At 43.5% G+C, this 19,942-nt stretch overlaps 8 protein-coding genes across 8 annotated transcripts; 2 read left to right on the top strand and 6 right to left on the bottom strand.

Annotated features, from left to right (window-relative positions):
• Nucleotides 1-25: 25 nt before the first annotated feature.
• Nucleotides 26-2,229, bottom strand: I206_103734 (uncharacterized protein; the record flags this gene model as incomplete). Its single annotated transcript, XM_019153039.1, has 5 exons — nt 26-209; nt 252-1,099; nt 1,149-1,480; nt 1,540-1,818; nt 1,875-2,229. 5 exons carry the CDS (start codon nt 2,227-2,229, stop codon nt 26-28), a joined length of 1,998 nt encoding a protein of 665 aa, XP_019013200.1.
• A 483-nt stretch (nt 2,230-2,712) lies between these two features.
• I206_103733 (uncharacterized protein) lies at nt 2,713-4,066 on the bottom strand (the record flags this gene model as incomplete). Its single annotated transcript, XM_019153040.1, has 3 exons — nt 2,713-3,056; nt 3,114-3,561; nt 3,617-4,066. The coding sequence occupies 3 exons, from the start codon at nt 4,064-4,066 to the stop codon at nt 2,713-2,715; spliced, it is 1,242 nt and encodes a 413-aa protein (XP_019013201.1).
• Nucleotides 4,067-4,767: 701 nt separating this feature from the next.
• On the bottom strand, nt 4,768-6,725 carry I206_103732 (uncharacterized protein; the record flags this gene model as incomplete). The annotated part of the gene is made up of 8 exons (XM_070202821.1): nt 4,768-4,820; nt 4,880-5,116; nt 5,171-5,501; nt 5,551-6,073; nt 6,127-6,299; nt 6,364-6,400; nt 6,459-6,544; nt 6,600-6,725. The coding sequence occupies 8 exons, from the start codon at nt 6,723-6,725 to the stop codon at nt 4,768-4,770; spliced, it is 1,566 nt and encodes a 521-aa protein (XP_070058922.1).
• Nucleotides 6,726-8,721: 1,996 nt separating this feature from the next.
• On the top strand, nt 8,722-9,003 carry I206_103731 (uncharacterized protein; the record flags this gene model as incomplete). Its single annotated transcript, XM_070202820.1, has 1 exon — nt 8,722-9,003. The coding sequence occupies one exon, from the start codon at nt 8,722-8,724 to the stop codon at nt 9,001-9,003; it is 282 nt and encodes a 93-aa protein (XP_070058921.1).
• Nucleotides 9,004-9,488: 485 nt separating this feature from the next.
• On the bottom strand, nt 9,489-12,474 carry I206_103730 (uncharacterized protein; the record flags this gene model as incomplete). The annotated part of the gene is made up of 3 exons (XM_019153043.1): nt 9,489-10,476; nt 10,532-11,286; nt 11,362-12,474. 3 exons carry the CDS (start codon nt 12,472-12,474, stop codon nt 9,489-9,491), a joined length of 2,856 nt encoding a protein of 951 aa, XP_019013204.1.
• Nucleotides 12,475-12,978: 504 nt separating this feature from the next.
• On the bottom strand, nt 12,979-14,986 carry I206_103729 (uncharacterized protein; the record flags this gene model as incomplete). Its single annotated transcript, XM_019153044.1, has 8 exons — nt 12,979-13,022; nt 13,083-13,141; nt 13,208-13,277; nt 13,338-13,365; nt 13,441-13,622; nt 13,686-13,928; nt 14,012-14,551; nt 14,638-14,986. The coding sequence occupies 8 exons, from the start codon at nt 14,984-14,986 to the stop codon at nt 12,979-12,981; spliced, it is 1,515 nt and encodes a 504-aa protein (XP_019013205.1).
• Nucleotides 14,987-16,182: 1,196 nt separating this feature from the next.
• Nucleotides 16,183-18,087, top strand: I206_103728 (uncharacterized protein; the record flags this gene model as incomplete). Its single annotated transcript, XM_070202819.1, has 9 exons — nt 16,183-16,216; nt 16,316-16,331; nt 16,385-16,510; nt 16,610-16,668; nt 16,761-17,191; nt 17,282-17,401; nt 17,465-17,830; nt 17,907-17,990; nt 18,058-18,087. The coding sequence occupies 9 exons, from the start codon at nt 16,183-16,185 to the stop codon at nt 18,085-18,087; spliced, it is 1,266 nt and encodes a 421-aa protein (XP_070058920.1).
• A 246-nt stretch (nt 18,088-18,333) lies between these two features.
• On the bottom strand, nt 18,334-19,801 carry I206_103727 (uncharacterized protein; the record flags this gene model as incomplete). The annotated part of the gene is made up of 6 exons (XM_019153046.1): nt 18,334-18,633; nt 18,782-19,154; nt 19,235-19,346; nt 19,488-19,590; nt 19,672-19,678; nt 19,761-19,801. 6 exons carry the CDS (start codon nt 19,799-19,801, stop codon nt 18,334-18,336), a joined length of 936 nt encoding a protein of 311 aa, XP_019013207.1.
• Between the last annotated feature and the right edge of the window lie 141 nt (nt 19,802-19,942).

The following is a 19,942-nucleotide window of genomic DNA, read 5'->3' as shown; positions in this document are numbered from 1 at the left end:
CTATGCATGTTGTATCTCAAGTTATTCATTGTACTTCCAGTCTGATGGCATCATACATGACGGAAATGCCTGAAGCATTATAAGGGAGACTCAACACCATCTCGTTGGTTGCATTGGCTTGCAGGTATGAGGTCGGGAAGGTGAACTTATGCGCGTTTTGGTAACAAGTCACAGCACTTCGTATAGCACATGAAGAAGATCGATAGTATCTGTCACGAATAAGCTATAGTCCCATGTAAAATCTGACTCACGGTATGACCCAAGGCTCAAGCTCGTTGCTGTTGATTGCTACGACAAAAGGTAAATTGGAATACTTGGTCTTGTTGCTGAGTACATCCGTATTACCGGCTGCGGTGGAGACACCTGCCATTTGAATAGTTAGGGTAGCATTCGATACGTTCGTTAGATCTTGCTCTTGGAGGTCGAATGAGATCGTCCAATTATTGATGGTTGGATTGGCAACGACCTCCGGCCTAGTCAAGCTACCTCCAAATACACTCCATTGGATATAGTTGAAATCATCCGCTTCATTACTTTCGCCGATTTTGAAATTCACCCCATTAGGGAAATCATTCACGTAATCGTATGCACCCCAGTATATCCTGTATTCAGGAGGATGTAGTGGATGATTCGGATCAGGGTGATTACCGTGCTTATATTCACCTGCTGACTTATCGGGAACACCTAATCGCCATAATTCGGTACCAGCGGATTCAGCATTCCAAGTGATTTGCCCACTATCGGTTTCTTGACTTGCGGAAATGACGATTCCTTCCTGGATGAAGTCTCCAAAAATATTATCGGCGTAAACGGTCAGTCGATATTCTCCAGCTTTAATTCGGTCGATATAGACGGAGCCGTCAGACCCGACTTCACACCAGTATTGATAAGCAGAAGTATTGAAAACGTTATCTTGATAGTCATAGCCGGGAGCTGATAAGATTGCAATCGTGTTGTTGGCACCTTCGGGAAGTTGTATTTGAGCTTTCCAAGAGCCTCGCTGTGCAGTAGTGACATAGCCTGGGACATGTTGTGCAATGTCATCGTAAAATTGATGCGCATAAGTATTGTTCGCGAAGCTTTCTGCCTCCTCTTGCAGCTTAAGCAAAGTGTCAGCTACGGTTATAGTGTAAACAAGATCTACGCACTGCTTGTAAACTGCCGCCTATGGCTCCGTGATTTAAGTGGAATACTGCAGGTCCCCAAGTTCTATCAAATCCATCAGTGATGTTAGGAGTCTGATCACCGTGGTGATTGGATTGGATATAATTGTAGAGCAGTCCATCGACCACCAAATCTGAGTAGGTAGGTCCGCCAAAGAATGTGTCTTTGGTATTGTAAATCGTCCATGCGCCGATAGTGGAATTATCTGGGGTGTTTGTACCATCTGCGAACAAACCATGGACAGTATGATGTCGGTAGGTATCCGACATAGTGTACTTTGTAAAGTAGTCCGCAACATTCTCCACAAAGGGATCGTCTACCACGTCTGTCAGCATTGATAGGTAGGTCTCTCAATCTGAGGATAGAAAGACTCACCTGTACGATTTCCAATATACCACGTTGTATCTTGGACAAGAGTAGCAATGCCCAAATCCTTACTAGCATCTATGGCTGGGTTTGGTCTCGGTTGCGGTACATAAAAGTCCTTGTTGGTACTCAGGTGTGTGAATAAATAACCATGGGGTCGAAAGAGAGTTCGAATGTCTTGCAAATCAGCGAGGAAGGGCACGGAAGAATTATGATACGCGATCCGTGAGAAGGCATGAAGACTAGTTTCTGTCTCTCGTAGGAACCAGTATTGCTGAAAGACCTCGCCTATGCTGAGGGATCAGTACTCGTTACGACCTGATACCGTTTTGTCGATAACTCACCCACAATTCCTTCTGGCTGATTTTGGCTCATGATCATCCCACCATAAGCTATACCAGACGAATCCACACCTTGCACAATCGAATAATCGGCTGTAGCGCCAGGAACATAATTATCTTGTTTCGGTGTCAAGATAGCATCGGCATAAGGACCAATTGCACTGGTCGCATCGACTGGTGTGCCCAGCAGATTCACTCCATCGAAGATAACTGTTGTGATATAGCTTGTTGTCTTGTTCATGATAAATAGAACACGATCATTCTGAAGTGACAAGGTACCATTGGTTTCGGTGACATTGAGGAAAGCACTGACGATGTTCGTTAGACCTAAGAGCAGAAGCGTGATTAGGATAGACATTATGAGTGTCTGCTAGTGTTCCAAAGCTGACTTCACTCCATACCGAAAAATTCGAAGGCATCGTACTCTTGTTGTCATCCTTATATGTTTATCTTCAGCAACCTTTCGGAACATCTAAACAAACGAAGTCCGAATGATGATGCCGGGCCGGACGCAGCTATGCAAGAACGAGATATCAAGAGTGGATAATCAGGTGATGTGAGTCGTGACCTTCAGGAACATTCAAAATGCTTAATTAAAGACGTTTCCGTGAGAGGTGGAAAGAGTCTATTTTTCATGTGGGTTGGATCAATAGTGGTGGAGGTTCGCTGGGCAATCGCTATTTATAAACAGACTAGCGGATTCAAATGTTACTGGAGGTGATCATGTGGTACGAATCGCAATGAAGTCGTACCGCAAACATCGGTGTTAGATTCTGCCGAACAGCTGGAGCATCGATCTCTTTCATCCTCAACTTCTGCATGCCAAGTACCACCAGCTAAACTACATAGAGTACAAAACAAGAGCATTTGGCCCTCCACAATTTTGCTTCTTGTTTCCGGCACATGTCATAGTGCACTGAGTACTGTAATTACTCAAGCTAGCTCCATTGGCAAGACTGTTACCACAGTAACATTCTTTTCCGTATTCAACGGCGGCGTTACTGAATCCAGATGATTTGCAGTAGGTAGTACAAGTATCAACAGTCATACTGTCAGAAGTGAATGAGGCACCGGTTAAAGCACGTCCAGCAACTTCAACAAGACAGCCTTGTTTGCTGTAACCATTGACCGTGGTGGCTGAAGGAGCGAGAGAAGGGTTGGTGTAAACTTGAAGGACGCCAGATCCTGACAGTAAAGAACTCTTAGCCTGTGCGTTTTGACCCAAAAATGATAAACACTCACCACCGCAATTCTCTCCGGGAGCACCAGAACAAGGCATGTTACAAGTGGTAGCGGTGTCTCCAGCTCCGTTTCTGAAAGCGTTATCGCAATAGCATTCACCTCCATATTCTAAACCGGCCATAGAGTATCCTTTGGTCTTACAGTAGTTGATACATGTAGCAGTGTTGATGACACCAGAGTAAGACCAGCCGTCGAGCGCGCGACCGGTCTTACCTTCCTTGTAACACCCGGTAGAAGACCAACCGGAAGGAAGAGTGATGGTGGTAGAGGTGTAATCGGACGAGAGAGTCGCTGCGTTGTCTTTGGTGGAAACGTAGAGAGAAACTGCCGCTGGACCACCACATTTTCTGCCAGAGTCACCGTTGCAGTTCATGATACATTGATCGCTTTTGGCGTTGAGAGATGCACCGTTCCCAAGCACGTTACCGCAGTAACATTCGCCTGAAAACTAGAAAGGACGGATATCAGCGGGTACCACGGTCGCGTGAGCGAAAAGAACTTACTTCCAATCCTGCAAGAGGCATGTTGTAGTTGTCACAATAAGCGAGACATTTTTCGACGGTCATGCTAGATGAAGAAGTCGTGACCCAACTGAGTGCTCGACCGGATGTACCTTCGGCGATACAGGCGGAAGGAGCTACAGCCCAACCAGTAGGGATGGTCCATGCGGCAGACGACTGAACAGCTGCCGCAGATGATGTGCTTGATGCTTTGGCGGAAGAGACCGAAGATGCGGCAGCCGAAGAGGATGCAGCAGACGAGGACGGCACCGGAGCCGAGGACGACGCAGCTGCAGAGGAGGGAGCAGCAGAGGAAGCGCTTGAGGACGCGACCGAAGATGATGCGGCAGCTGAGGATGAGGAGGACACTACTGCAGTAACAGGTACAGCCGAAGCTGATCCAATGAAAGCTAAGGCAGCAACGATGGATGTGAGAGATGAGATAGAAACCATGTTGAGGATGGTCGGAAGAGAGGATAATTAAGGGGGTCGGAAAGGAGGAGTTGTCGGTGAGGATTGTGTGGTGCGTATAGGTGTCCGTTCTGTGATAACGATGGGGATGAGAGGCATCTTTTCTTGAAATCCTCGTGAGCTATCTATATATACATGATTTTATCAGACGGCTCGATTTTCACTACCTTTTCCTAAACATTGAGCCGACGCCATGTCTGGGACCTTTCAGTGTGATCGTGCAGACGTCGATCTTTCCCGTTAGACATCACTATAAGAACGTCTGTGATGACCTGAGCACCTAGTTATTCAGCATTGAAATGTCTCAAATAGATTAAAGATGTCCCTAGATTTGCGCCGCGCCGTTTACATGCCTTGTGGTCTTGCTTTTTCCGGAATGGCAGTTGCTGAAATAATACCCAATTCAAGACAAGTAAGTGCCTTCCCGGTGAAAATCACGTAAGCCGGTGTTTGACCTTTCAATGATGCAGCGGCTCGCTCTGGTCGGATATTTAGACCCAAGAGTCACATCAAGCATACATACAGCAAGCTCGCCAAATACTTTATGTTCAAAATAGGAACTAACGTGAATACAATAATTTGGTAGGACCTGAATCATCACAAACCGTGAAGCCATAATGACACCGGCTGCATGTCCCCGATGAGTCGGGCCAGTGAAAAGGACGAGCCGGAACGAGCATCCCTTAATAGACATAAGTGAACTCGTTATTCTTGAAGTCAGTCAAATCCTTAAGAGCTATAGATGAATAGATGTTAGATCTCCTTCTTATCGTCGATGTTGTCAAGTCGACTGACCATTTTCTCCAAGACCATCATTCTGCGCGTATGTCTCGTACTTATTCAACATTGAAGTGTCCCGGATCACAGCAGGTTTACCAGCAGCTACACGTTGCCTTTCTCTCTGCTTATTTAACAAGTAAAGACAGACGAAACAAAGCGCATTACAACCCATCATGGCCGAGAAGACACCCAAAGTAGCTCGAAGCCCGGGGATATAACGAGGTGAATCTCTAGAATTGTACATGAGTGGACCTGCGCGAAAATGTCAGGGTTTTGTCAAGATCGCTTTCAGGATCATGAACTCACCTGCGATGCTACCAATGGCGTTGAAGCCGTTGAATACTGACAATATTGCACTCTTTTTGGTTTGACCTGCAGTATTGGCTACCATCCAACTGACGATAATGGGATTACCACTCCAGATGAAGGAGAGACAGTAATATGCTCCGAGAGCTAAATGTAATTGCCGCTGTTCGGACTTATTGGCAACGTACATCAACGCAACTCCCAGTAACACAGGGGTCATCATCGCTGCTAGGATGAGTCCTTTCTGCTTGAATCGTTGTGTCAAGAAAGATCCAAGCCAAATTGTCAAAAATTGCAATGCGCCAAAAGGAGCGTTCAACAAAGAAGCGGTCTAGAGGGCTGATCAGCCAACTCCATTTTGAATGTGGAAGATAACTCACCTCTTTGGTGAAGCCCATTTCCTCCAATAACGTAGGTCCGAATGCTGTGGCAACGGTCGCACCAAAGTTGACACAAAGGGATAGTCCACCGAAAAGATAGGTTTTGGGGTCATACAAAACTTCCCTTATGTGAGCCCACTTGAACTCCCGAGTACCTGTTCCTGTTTGATTGGCTCGAACTCGCTCAATTGCCATTGCCTTTTCTCGCTCATTGAGAAATCTAGCTTGTTGGATATCGGCTTCAAGAAAGTACCAAACGAATGGAGCGGATAAGATGGTAATCGCACCAACAACGATGAAAATGAGTCGCCACGATTCCAATTTGTCCAAGTGAATTTTGCCAAATCCGAATGCGATAACTGCCGCGATGATTTGACCTACTCCCACGGTCGAGTACCAAGCAGCCACTCGAATTGGTTGTTCAGATCGTCGATACCAATGAGCAGTGATGACTGAGAACATAGGCACGCATCCCGCTTCGAATAGACCCAGGAAAAATCGGGCTGCGGACAGACCCGCGAGGCTGGTGGGCTGAGGTGAGCGATTGCGCGCAGATTGAGCATTCCAGATACTCACTTGTGAGAAGCAGCCATGCATGCTTGAGCTGTACCCCATCCGACGATGAGAGCGGGCATCAAGATCTTTGCAGGGACTTTTACGATAAGATAAGTCGAAAAGGGCATCCAGGCGGCTTGAGCGATGTTGTTCATGGTGGAGGCCAAAGAATAATCGGTTCCATGCAGACCGAGCTATCGCATTAAAATCACTTCAGACATGGGCACGTCATGTCTACATTTGGAATGGCATACTCACTGATGTACTCATTCCGTATACGTTGCCGTATCCAAAGCTATGTAGTGTTACGTATCAGCTTGTTATACCAATTTAGTAGCTGCAGCTCCACTCACACAAATTTGTCCAAGATTTGTAAGAGGTAACACCAGACCAAAATTGGTAAGACTCGCTTGTCGATCATTCGACGAAGTCGACGGTTCTACAACATGTCAGCTTAGTCATGAGAGCATTCTACTCACATCTTCTTCAGTCACTTCCACCACTTCAGACTCAACGACCTCAATGGGTTTCTTCAGATCATCTGCATCCTCAATCATCTCGATAGATGGTTTACGCTCGATGTGAGCTGTGTCTCTCTTGCTATCTGTCTGACTTGTCATTGTGTATATTTGATTAGTAAAGGGTTGAATCGATGTCTGCGGGGCTCTGAGGGGAAGGTTGCGGGACCTCCGTTTATATCATGTTGGTCGATCATGAATCCACCTGAACATCATGAGACAACCTTATCCTTGATAGTGGAACCTCGTCGGCCCGTTCGATATCCATGAGATGGACCTCTCAGATGATATATGTATTGTATCCATTAAGCTTACTATGGATCCATCCCGGTCCGCTCGATGAGATCCTAGCTTAACGTTAGCGCGATACCAAGAATGTAAATCAGGCAGAAGGAGAGATAGCGTGGGAACGAAGCAGATCCATTGATGTATATGCTATCTTATGTATTGAACGACGTTGGGTGCGCTTTGTGAAACACGCCATTATCGCTAATATTACTGGGATAAGTAGCCGAAGTGGATATATATCTCTTGGCGCGATTGCGAGGAGTATTTGCGGTGGAAGTATAAGAATCACAAACGTAACGTTCGGTCCCTACATCTCGTGAACCTCCACATTCCGTGACCACCTGTTTTCAACTTGTTTTCACTTTTCAACCTGTTTTCCCATCATCTTGATCTTATAATTTAATGCATAACATACTCAATATTCATCATGCAGCAAAAAGAAGACCAGATTCAGACTGCTGTCGCTCTATACAATGCACAAGTACTCATTCCAGAAGAAGAGCGCTTAAGCATAGACAATATTGCCAAATCTTTCTCAATTCCCTATATGACACTTCATAATCGAATTTCTGGTACTCATAACAACCATAATACTGCAGCTAGACACTTACAACTTCTCACAAACGAGGAGGAGACATCACTTGTTGATTATATCAAAAGAATGTCGCTCTCTGGCAACCCACCTCCTGTTAGAACTATCAGGGAATTAGCATGTGTAATTCAGCAAAATCGCTTGGATTATGACCCAATTTTCAATCCACCACCACCTCCAGTAAGCTCAAAATGGATAAATAGATTTAGGAAAAGATACCCAGAAGTCCAGACAGCCTGGTCTCGAGCTTTAGACACATGTAGAGTGAAAGGAACTGCTCCAGAGAAGCTTGCTCCATTTTATGCTGAATTAGGAATTTTAATGGAAAAAAATCAGTACCTTCCATCCAATATTTATAATATGGATGAAACAGGACATGGAATAGGTAATACACAGGCAGAGAGGGTAATGTTTACTTTGGATAGGAAGGAGGGAAAAAAGAAGGGTGGAAAAATTCAGAAAACATCACCTTCAAGACAGGAATGGGTAACTGCAATTGAATGTATTTCAGCAAATGGTTTAGCTCTTCCTCCTCATCTTATATTCAAGTCCAATGAGAAGAAAGAGGATGATCAATGGGGGAGATTTGATTCCAAATGGATTCCTGTAGATCTTAGAGCAAGATTAGATTGGTGGTGGTCAACAAGTAAATCTGGGTGGTCAAATTATGATATTGGCTATAGCTGGCTTATCAAGGTATTCATTCCACTTTCAATTCCACCAAATCCTTCACAACGACGTCTACTTATAGTTGATGGTCATGGTAGCCATATGCAAGCTAGATTTATTGCTGCTTGTATGGAAAATAACATTGATCTTATGATTCTTCCTGCTCATACTTCTCACCTAACTCAACCTTTAGATGTTGGTGTATTTGGTCCACTAAAAAGAGCACTATCTAAAAGAACTGAAAGAGCTCATAGATATGTTCAATCTCGAGTTAGTAAGGCTGATTGGGTCTTAGATTTATATCATGCTAGATTAGAAGCCATGTCATACAAAAATATTCAAGCTGGATGGAAATCAACTGGAATTTACCCCTTTTCTCCAACAAAATTAGTTCCAATAATGTCGCTTCCAAACACTCCAACAAGGTCTCAAAATCCTAGAGAGTCTCAAGTAACAATGTCTAGTGAAAATGCTGCTTTCTTGACCATTTATGGGGCTTTTATGGCAACCCCAATCAAGAGAAAAATCTCTGATTTGACCTCAGCTTATATGACTATTCAGTCAGAGAATGCTCTTCTTAAACAGGAGAATGATGATCTCAAAGCAAAGGGCACTAATCCTAGAGCTGGGGTAACCATTACCAACCTTGGAGCACACTGTATATCCACACCAGATGCTTTAGAAAGAGTGGGAAAAATGGAGGAAGAAAGGGCAGCTAAAAAGCAGAAAAAAGCGCCCAGGAAAAAGGGAAACCATGCATCTAATGGGCCTATAAGAGACCCAGGGCCTAACCCTTTTGTTGCCATGGCTTTGGGTGATGCATATGAATGATATGCATGGTGGAATTGTATATTTTTGTGTCATATGTATAGTGAAATTCATTGAAAATAACCAAAATGGAGGTCAAAATGCAAAATGCGAAGTGGTCACGGAATGTGGAGGTTCACGAGATGTAGGGACCGAACGTTATCTTGGCATCATTTATCGCGCAAGTGGATAGGGATTTTTTGGTCATCTGGGACGGGGTCTTAACCTGGTAAGATCTAGTTCAATTTGGATCTTCGAATTCGCCGATCCGCAACCGGAGGTAGATACGTGTTTTATGACACCACCGATCCACATAATTCAGCAAACGGACATGGTAGATGTATGCGAAATACGACTGCACGGGTATAAGCTTATCTATACATACATGGGTGGATACGTGTACAACATGATCCTGCCATTATCTATAATTCCCACGTGTTTGATACAACCATGTTTCCGTAGGATTCTACCTCTATCTTTATGGAGCCTTGCCAGAGTTATATAGCCATTTAACCCATCAACAGAGAATTCGGTGGTATACCATTGTCGATATATATCTCTTCCACCTTGGTCTGAAGATCGCCGATTCTCCGTGTATATACATCTTTGTATACTTCCGCTATGATACTTTGAATAGCCTTCAGATCATCTTGTCCTTTTACTAGCCACCCATCTAAAGCTGCGCTACCGGCCATACCGATGGATTGGAGCCTAGGATCTGAAGAACCAAGTCCAGTCAAAGCGTATATCTTACAAGATGGGAATTGCATCTCTTCACTTATACTCCTCATCTGTTGAGCAGCCGTGATACCATCCATTACGGGCATTGAGACGTCCGTTATGACCAAATCAGGTCGGAATGTTGTGAACACTTTGACAGCTTCTGCTCCATCTGCCGCTTGAACACATTGAACTGAAGTTGCACCTTTCTTGATTGATCTAGTCAATAGCATACGGCATATATGGTTATCATCGACTACCATCACCTTTAAATCATCGAGATGAACTTTCTTCTTTTTTGTGGTCTTCAGGGATCGATCGATTTCTTCAACGGTAGTCAGACCGTTGACCGTAGGAGCCGAGCCGAGTTTCACCGCTGTGAAAGGCAGCTTTTCTGCGATAGCTCCTTCATTTATTTTGTTGTGTTGAACTGAATGCTGTCCAGCATTTGAATTATCGTTAACAAACTCAAACTCGATAGGAAGTGTGGCTTCAAAAACAGTTCCAGTCCCGATCGAAGAGCGCAGGGCGAATGTGCCTCCCATGCTGTTCACTAAATTCTTGGTTATATACAATCCTAAACCAGCCCCAGGACTATGTAGATCCTGCTTCGTGAAGGGCTCTAGCAGGCGAGGTAACACCTTTTCGTCTATGCCCATACCAGTATCCGTAACTCTGGCAATAAGGCTAGTAGAATCATTTGCGGTGGTAAGGGATATAGTGATCGACCCTTTCTTGCAAAACTTCATGGCGTTCGTTATGCCATTGATGAGAATTCTGAGGGACGGATGATCAGCGATCTTCACCTGGTAATTCTTAGTAAAGCACTCACCGATGGAATCTCGCCTCATCGATATAAGCTGTCCAATCTCGTCCTTCATGTTCTAGATGTACCGTTGAACCCGTTTCCAGATCATCTGATTTTGTTAAACACATCTGTATGGCCTTCTGAGATAACTTGAGCAGATCCACCTTGATCCTACGAAGGACACTGGTTCTCTTATTGAAACCTGGATCGAAATCTAATACGTCATCTAAAATTCTATTCAACGCGTGTCCACTGTTCTCCACGATACCGAGTAACGAGTTTAGGTTTTCCCACTCCTTATCTTCTATCGCCGAGCGAGCCAAAGTCAGGCCGGAAAGGATACTGTGCATAGGCGTTCTGAGTTCGTGCGATATGGAGGACAAGAAAGCCGTTTTGGCTGTATCTGCTTCCATCACTCGACTTTGCATAGCTTTAGCTAACAGAATCGAGCCCATACTCCGTGTAATATTGATCGTACTAGAAGGAATTTTTGAGGCTTGTGAAATGGCTATGATGATGAAGGAAGGTTGGTCGAGAACGAAAAAAGGGATGACAAGGTGGGATTGAGTCTGAGGAGGCAGAATAGGCTGTAATGCGGATGGTGATGACCGTGAGAAGGTGAAACCGAATTGTGACTGGTTGAGGAACGAGGTCAAATCGGATGGCCCAGGCAAATCATTCCAGCTGATTCCGTGTTGAGAAGCGAAGGCGCTTGATGAAATAGGATACAAAGAAGTAGGGTCGACAAAGTATCTTGCATCCGAGCTTTTTTCTGCCGCCTAAGAAGGTGTCAGTCCGGTGAAATTTTTTCGAGAGACAGGGGACATCGTTAAGTAGGAATCGTCAGAACTCACTTTGAATCCGATGCCTCTGATGTCCATCATCACTACCGCTTCAATCTCGGGCGCAAGTGTGATAAGTCTATCCAAAGCGGACTGCGCTAAATCATTGAGAGCCGATACTGATCTTCCTGTAAGAACCGCGCCCTTGCTCACTTGATTCGCTTCAGCGAAGGAATCCGACAAGGTCGATTGGTCTCCAACAAATGCTTCATCGATGAGATCTGTCAGAGCACGTCGAACTTTGGCCTCTCTCGTTCTAGTATGACCTTCCCACGTCGCACGTAATTGCGTTTCTAGCATCTTGGTGATATTTTTCACAACCATCAGATGTTGCGCAGTCATCTCTTTTAGCGGCTTGTACATGAAAAGGATATTCAAAACACCAATCCCTACTCGTTCTGGAGTACCAACAGTGCTTGGCGTAGAATTGAGAGGATCTACCTCTAGCGAAACGGGACTGCCTATATAACTCTTCATACCAGCTTGACCATATGGATTCGATCTAAATCGCCAATCATCCTCTAAACTGGGTACATGAAGGATTTGCCCATCTAATAAAATGGAGTGACCACACATGGACGATTCCGGTTCAACCCAATTGCCAGTCTTGAGTCCAAAGCTCTCTAATAAATCTTGCGGTCCAGCCTCACCGAATGAGTTCTGCATATCGCTACTGTATAAGCTGAAGGTTACTATTGTTCCAGGAAAGAATGCAGCAATGACTTCCACAGCTGATTGTATGTTTCCCGCCGATACTGGTCCAGTCAAATCATATTCTTGTATAATCTTGTCTCGAAGAGATTCTTGTGGTGATCGTGGTGGGGGAAGGTAATCATGTTCAGATAGGTAAAGTCGGATCCGCTTTGCTAGTGATTTATTGATGACAGGGGATGAGTACACATTGGATCTTAAGGCTAGGGATTTAGAGCTCTTTTCTACGTCGCAATGTTTTCCGTCTACTGTTACTGATTCTGGCTCTGGCACATACTGAGGCATGTCCGGGGTAGAGCCGGATTGCCATGCCCCAGAAGCGTACGATTGAAGGAAAGAGGTCCATTCTTGAAGGCGGATGGATGCCTCCGAACCTGTATCTAAGAGATCATCCACCACTGGCAATGGACTCATGGTGAAGGCATGCGAAGCGTTGTAGATACTTTGTAAATGAAAAAGTGGAAGAGAAATCTTTCTTTTTTGAAAAATGCGCGTACTGTAAAATGGGCTGTCGATCGACATTAATTATAATATTAATATTATTGCACTGTACCCCCAAGATACCATTGTTACAAAAATAAATACCTGAATCAGGGAGAGATAGTATTCCATGCAACTAACCCGTAAGGGTCGCCATCGTACCTTCTACCCTAATTGGCAATAATACGCAATAATATGCATATGCATGTCAGGGGTCCGGTGTTTAGAGAGTGGTTTCGGCACCTCTCTTCCCGAGAAGAATATGAGTACTCGTATGGATTATTTTAAGGGTACTCATACACCCGATTGTACCTCATCCTGACTCGACATCGAAGCAATTCTTAGAAAACTTCGAGTTGAACATTTTTGTGATATACATAAATAACATCTCCATTCACCATTGACCTCCGACGGTATGAGCAAACGTGGATCAGCTCATCAGTCCCGAATGGTGTATGTGCATTGAGCTCGTACGCGTCGGCCTGTACATAAGCATGATTTGATCAGCAAATGGACCACAACGGTTGAAGTGGATGACTTACCGATAACGTAAAACACAAATGGAACAGGCGTTAGAGCTAGACCCATGAACGCGAATAACCTGATGCCAAAGTATTTTTTAACGCGGCCCTAAGACTGTCGACTGTCTAATCCGACTCGCACTTACGATGTTGCCCATTGATCGCCTAGCGTTTCATACGCTTTGGGAAAAGCTAATGCGACCAAACCAGCGACGGCTAAAAGGATTGCATATCAGCGGATCACATCATACGCACATCGAGAAGAACTCCACGTACAGTATCTGATCAGTGTGGATCCTGCGAGCTAAAGTAACAGACGATGTATATGGTTAGCCTCAATCCACTGTATCACAGGCGCAAGCCTGAAATCCATACTCACTGCTGAAGCGGCATAAGGACCATATGCGTCTATCAGGTATTGAGTGGAACCCTGGAAGATAGCCAAGAGACCGATACCAAATATCACACCTGACACCAAGGGTATCCAGACATTGAAATGGGGTGCTGATGTCCAAGCTAACCAAAACATCCCCGCGGGAAACAAAGCTGCACAAGCCATCACTTTGGAAGATACCGCGTTAGAACGGTACACAACATTCATGGAAAGCGAAAAGAGGGACTTACAAGGTACAAGTCTTTCTTCTGGTTCTACTTTCCCTTCATGTATGCCCCTCCTAGTTATACCGGCTTTCGCATCTAAAGCTAGTTTTTTATACCGTATATAATGGAACACGTTTATCATCATTAAGATAAAAAACCCAACCATCACCGGTAAGAATGCCAAACCGACATTGCGAGAAGTGAAGCCATGTTTGAGGAAAATGATAGGGTATGCTGTGAAAAAACCATACAGCACAATATACACGACTGATACAAGACAGTCCGTTTTATTAGCTTTTTCGGTGACAGCTAAGAGATAGAGCAGATGCAAAGCGTTCAACAAAACTCACCGGCCAAGTAAACGACAAAAAGCTGGATAATGGGTTCTTTACTAATCAATACGAAAGGTCTTTGCATATACTTGACTGTTAATTTATGTATATCTTGATCTTCGATAGGAGCTCTCCATACATTTTCACCGGTCGTAATTCTATATTGAACTGCTTTATATTTGATTAAAGCAGGAGCTAAAGTTTCAGGCATGAAAAAGAAACACATTAAGAATGCTAATCCATTCCATATTGCACAGATCCAATAACACCATCTCCAACCATATCCTTCTGCTTGAGCGACGAACCCACCAATAATAGGTCCTAAAGTTGGTCCTGCGAAACCGGCTGTGGTGAAAAGTGGTAACGCTATAGTCCTTAATACTGGATCTCCAATATCATTTAGAGTCCCTCCTGAATTTGATAAAGGTGCAGAAGACCAAAATCCGGCTATTAATCTAAGTATCAATAATCCTGGTACATTCGGTGCAAGAGCTGATGCAACTTCGAAAAGTGTGGCAAGAATTATCGTTGTGAGATAGATTGGTAGTCTTCCGTATACTGGGATAGGAAGACCGAAATTATGATTAGTCGTTGAATATCTTCCAAATCTTAGAAACGGAAAGATGAGGATTACTCAAACTCACATTCGGATAATGGTGCCATAGGCATAGCACCTAAACCCATACCAACTAAGAATAAACCCGTACTAGCCGTGGCAGCGATCGTACCACATCCGAATTCCTTCATCATACCATCTTCAGCTGCAGAGGAAACTGAACTTGCAAAAGTTAAAGACAATGTCAAAAAAGATAATTGTCCAATTACAAATGTTTTATACCAAACAGACCAATTCTTTGGATTTCTTTTATCATTTTCATCAAAATCTAAATATATATTAATATGTTTAGGTCTTTCTAGATCATTTTCATGTATTGGTTCATGAGTTGGTTCCTTACTAGGAGTGAATGATTTATATTGAAAGTAAGCTTCCATTTTTTCTGTAACCTCTTCAAGATAAGATCTGGATCTAGTTATCTTCTTTCTTGAGATCCGGAGAAAGCCGATCGGATCGAAAGCTGAAAAACAATACCCAAATTCGATCTCTTGCTATATCCTCATATCTTTCGTTAATAAATATATACAGATCTATTTGAGGAGGATGAAAAAGTGATTAGGCGAGTTGTATTTGAAGACTATCCATACTGTTGGCTTTTGTTGGCGGAAATCTGAGCCGCGATAGAATACAGATTATAAATAACTTCCAACAGGTTAAAAGATCAAAAGATCATACCGCGGCCGTACGTAGAGCCCTGAGATAACTAACCGGCGCCGATTCAGCCGCTTATATACGGAAATTCGGTATTACTTAGATGTCATAAGCTTGAATATCATGATCTCTCTATACTCAAAGCCTCAACACTTCTGCGCTGACAGCCTGGGGCTAGATCGTTATGCAGTTCACTGTGCAAAGCTCAGTCGGATTTACTTGCGCAAGCTTCTGACATTGGTGCTCGGAACGATTGGGTCAAGATCCTTCCTTCCTACCAGATTCGAGATCTTCACTTATTTGTATACTATCCCTATGCACTTGAGTAAGGGTTAGGCTTTGCAGCCGTTGTATCATAGATCATAGGCGATTCTCTCGCTGTCGTCTCGCGGGGGACCATTACCTGAAGAAATTGACCATGAGTCACGGTATCCGACTGTGAGGAACATACAGGGATCATACAATCCTCGCGTCATGTGCTGTTGCCTCCAGCAACCAGTCCTTGCAATCATACATACACTCTTTGAGTCATTGTTCGGCCTGTGCCATGCTGAGCGTTTGACAGAGGTGAAAGATATGGAAGATACGTTTGATGTATGACAGCAACCCTGGTTAGAGGCTGCATCGTGGATGCCACATTGATGCCACATGGTCACCACATGTGTTTACTCAGGCTGAATTCTCTTTCTTTGCCCGTTAGCAATGTTCTTCCTCTTCCACCGACCTCATGGACAATCCCTCTTGTTCTTGATATACTTCACGTCAAACATCTACCGATATCTTCAGTCATCTACCCAACACTGTCTCAATCGTGAGGAAGCTATATCGAATCTGCAGATATCTATTCAAGAAATAAAAGCGTATACTAGCGAAAGCTTAACCTTCCGGAAATCCTTTCTCTTCTAGAAGACATTCCGATAAAATGCCTCCTGGACATGCGAGCAAGACGATATTTGGTGAGTCATACCATACTTCAAGCATAGCATCATGAAATGATATTTCCGAACGCGTTGCACTGTACGTATCTTGGTCGCTAATGTTAACATGATGTACAGTCGCGAATATCCCTTAGTAGGTATTTCATCCTCCAATATCTTTCAACGTAATGCTCAATGTCGAATTAGCCATCCAAAAGGACCAATGACTATATGGATGCGATCAAGGCTGATGAAAGTTTCTGCCCTTAGCGACGTATCTGAAGAACAACTTGCAAATACGTTTTCAGAAGCTGGACCAGTAAACAATGTAGAGTGAGTAATAGATTTCGTAAAGCACTTGCGGCATTCCTTGCATGATTGGTGCATTGTTCATGATTGATTAACGTCCGCATGCTAATACCTTCGGTATAGAATCAAATTCGATCCGCAGACTGGACGTTCGAAAGGATATGCTTTTGTACAATTCTATGGTAAATTTTTACTTCACCTTTCTTACGCATTCTATTTACAGCTCTTTGACAAAGTGATCACGGACGCTGACGCGATGATGATATTGCCTTAGACGAAGCCACAGCTCTTTCAGCTGTACGAAATTTACAAGATGCACCTGTGAATGGTCGTAATCTTCGAGTAGAACTATCTACAGATGAACCTGGACCCAGAAGAGGTGGAAGAGGTAGTAGAGGTGGTATACCTGGTCAACCTGGTGGACCTATTGGGAATTCAGTACCACCAGTTGGTGCTGGTGGACCACCTGGAGGAGCTGGGGGATACGGTAGAAGTCAACACGATGATGGACCCCCCAGAGGATTTGATCAAGGATATCCTGCACCAGGAGGACCAGTTCCACCTCCTCAAGTAAATAGAGTAGATCTTAGTGCTTTACCCGAAGGATCACCCGTACCACTTGGATCAAATCCAACTGATAGTATAAGTAAAACTTTGGCAGCTGTTACTCCTGGACAAATGCAGGATGTAATGGCCAGTATGAAGGTGAGTTGAGTGTACATCCTGTCAATACCTCAAGCTGGGCTTGGTTTTTCTAATGTGTATCTATTTGCTTATGAGTCATTGCTTCGATAGTCACTGATATCGACTAACCCTGAACAAGCAAGACAACTACTCACATCTAAACCCCAACTTGCATACGCCCTATTTCAAGCAATGTTGTTAATGAATATCGTAGACCCATCTGTACTTCAGGTTAGCCTTTTGATTTTTTATCACATTGTCAGTCCGATTTGACTTACAATTATCGCTTAATAGCGTATTCAGCCTTTACCAACAACTGCCCCACCAGTACCAATACCAACAATTAACCATGCACCTACCCCTCCACCAAACTCTTATTCTTCTTACCCACCAAATAATGGTCCACCTACCAATTATCCTCCTTATCCACCTTCGAATGCACCCCCACCCGCAGTAGGTGGTTATAGTAGACCACCACCACCACCTACATCAGGTGGATATAATCCTCCTACTCAATCTGGATACGGCGCACCACCACCTCAAGCTGGATATGGGGCACCTCCTCCTGCGTCTGCACCACCCCCACCAGTAGCGAGCGGTATGGCTTCATTACCTCCTAGTGCTCAACAAGCTTTAGCTACTTTACCGGAAGATCAACAGGTGAGTTGTTTGAACAATTTGAATGGATGATCATCATGTAAACGTCTGACTGATTATCTTGTTCGGGTGTTTCTAGCAAATGCTTTTACAAGTATTACAACTCACCCCGGACCAGATCAATGCTTTGGACGCTACTCAAAAAGCATCAATAATGCAACTGGTGTGTGAAACGCTTACTTTATCCCCATATGAGTTGGAGAAATACTAATCGTTCTGTCCGTCTACAGAGACAGCAATTCCTAGGTACAGCGATGTAAATAGACCACAATTCGAGAATCACAATATACTTTTCTTGTGCGAGTCGAAATGTAATGAATGAAGGTTAGAGAGGATAGAAGTATACTGAAAGAACATAAGGCGAAAATAGCAATCGATTATAAACATGTAAAAACTCAAAATGCATATTATCAAGCTATGTGTTCATCGTTTCTTCACATTCCAAAATGTCTAATTTCCAATTCTCGTCAATGTCGCCAATCGTCACAATGCGCTTACGGACAAAGTTAAGACTCATCATCGTCAATTTCTTCGATTGATGCGGCTTGTCTATTTCTTAAACCTTCAGCTGAAGTGGGATTAGGGTTTACTTCCGCTCCAGTTGCGCTAGCTTCAGTTGGATTTCCAGCTGATTCAGCAGGAGAGTCACTTGTTCCAGCAGCTTGATCCAAAGCTTCCATAGGATCACCGGCTGATGTAGTTGGAGGTGAAGTTTTGGATTTCTTGACTAATTTCGTACCAGGAGTCTTCTTCTTAAGCTTCTTTTTGGGTTCATCGTATGCCCATCCGGGTCTAAACGAATCGAACTATACATTAAAATATGATTAGCGGGTACGATGTGATAAGAAGGACTATGATAGCTGATGAGTGGGAATACGCAAGAAATGTCAAGATAGCATTGACGAAATATTTGTGAGAGGAGAAGGGTTGAACAAGGTATAACGAAATACTCACAAATCCAACATCCTCAAATAAATTAGGATATATCCAAATAGCCCTTTTCATACTTAAAACAGTGATACACCAAAATATCAATCTAACTATTGCTAAAACGATGAATAATCCAACAAGGATTAGTACACCAATAGAAAGATACCAGACTCCAATTCGTAATTTAATAGGCCAAAGAGGGAACATAACACCAGCTAACATTATAACTACCATTGCTGCTCCTCCTAAAATTGTGTATAAAGGAGATCCATCGTAAAACCATGTATAATATGATGGTTCATCGAAAGCTTGTTGAGGAGCTAATTGTAGAGTTTTTGGTGTTCCGGTTGGAGGGGGTACAGCTGGGACAGGTCGATCGGTTTTTAAGAAGAATGCACTGAATAACAAAGATTGATCAATGAGGATACGGATTATTTTGGCAGAGTCGTTCGAAAAGGAGGGATATAAGATACTTACTGAGGTAAGAGTTTGACCATCAATGCCTTTGCTTCTTCCTCTGTTTCGAGTTTAGGTACTTTTTTGAGTTTTTGATATTGAGGTGAAAGTAAAGTTCGGATGGCCGTCTTGCCTATGATTATATATGTGGGTTAGTCCAGAATGACTCGGAGTGAAGGAAAGGTTGGCATGGATTAAGAGCAAAGGTATATACAGCTCATTTCGTTATATGGGGATCCCCCACGTAACAGGATATAATGATTCGTTGACTCACCTTTGAAGTAATCCACCCTCTTACCGTTCAGGATACCTCTTCTGACTTTTGGACCGTGTTTTCCTCTCAGAAATTCTACAACATTTTTCAATTCTGGATCGGCCTATAATAAGGTATATATGAGTCAGTATACATCGTCTGCATTGAGAATAGTAATTATGTTATGAAGGGAATAAAGACTAACTCGTTTTCTAAACAAGTGAGATCAATCAACGTCAGCTGAAGCTGTTCGCCTTCGATTCGAATTATTCAGCAGATCAATCATGCACTCACTGCGCTTCTACTACTGGCGTAGCATCTGAAGGACCTGCCATTGTACAGAAAAGCTGTTCTGATTTAGTCTAATTAGAAAAGTGAATGGAAATGATTCAACAAAAAAAAAGGAATTAATTGATATTTGATGTTGAATGATTGAATGTGGATTATTTCGGTTGTCGCGTTGGAAGATTACTCAT

Source organism: Kwoniella pini, chromosome 4 (genome assembly GCF_000512605.2).
Source record: "Kwoniella pini CBS 10737 chromosome 4, complete sequence".
Lineage (NCBI taxonomy): Eukaryota > Fungi > Basidiomycota > Tremellomycetes > Tremellales > Cryptococcaceae > Kwoniella > Kwoniella pini.
Note: the sequence above shows the minus strand (reverse complement) of the source record. Positions and strands in the feature narration are given on the sequence as shown.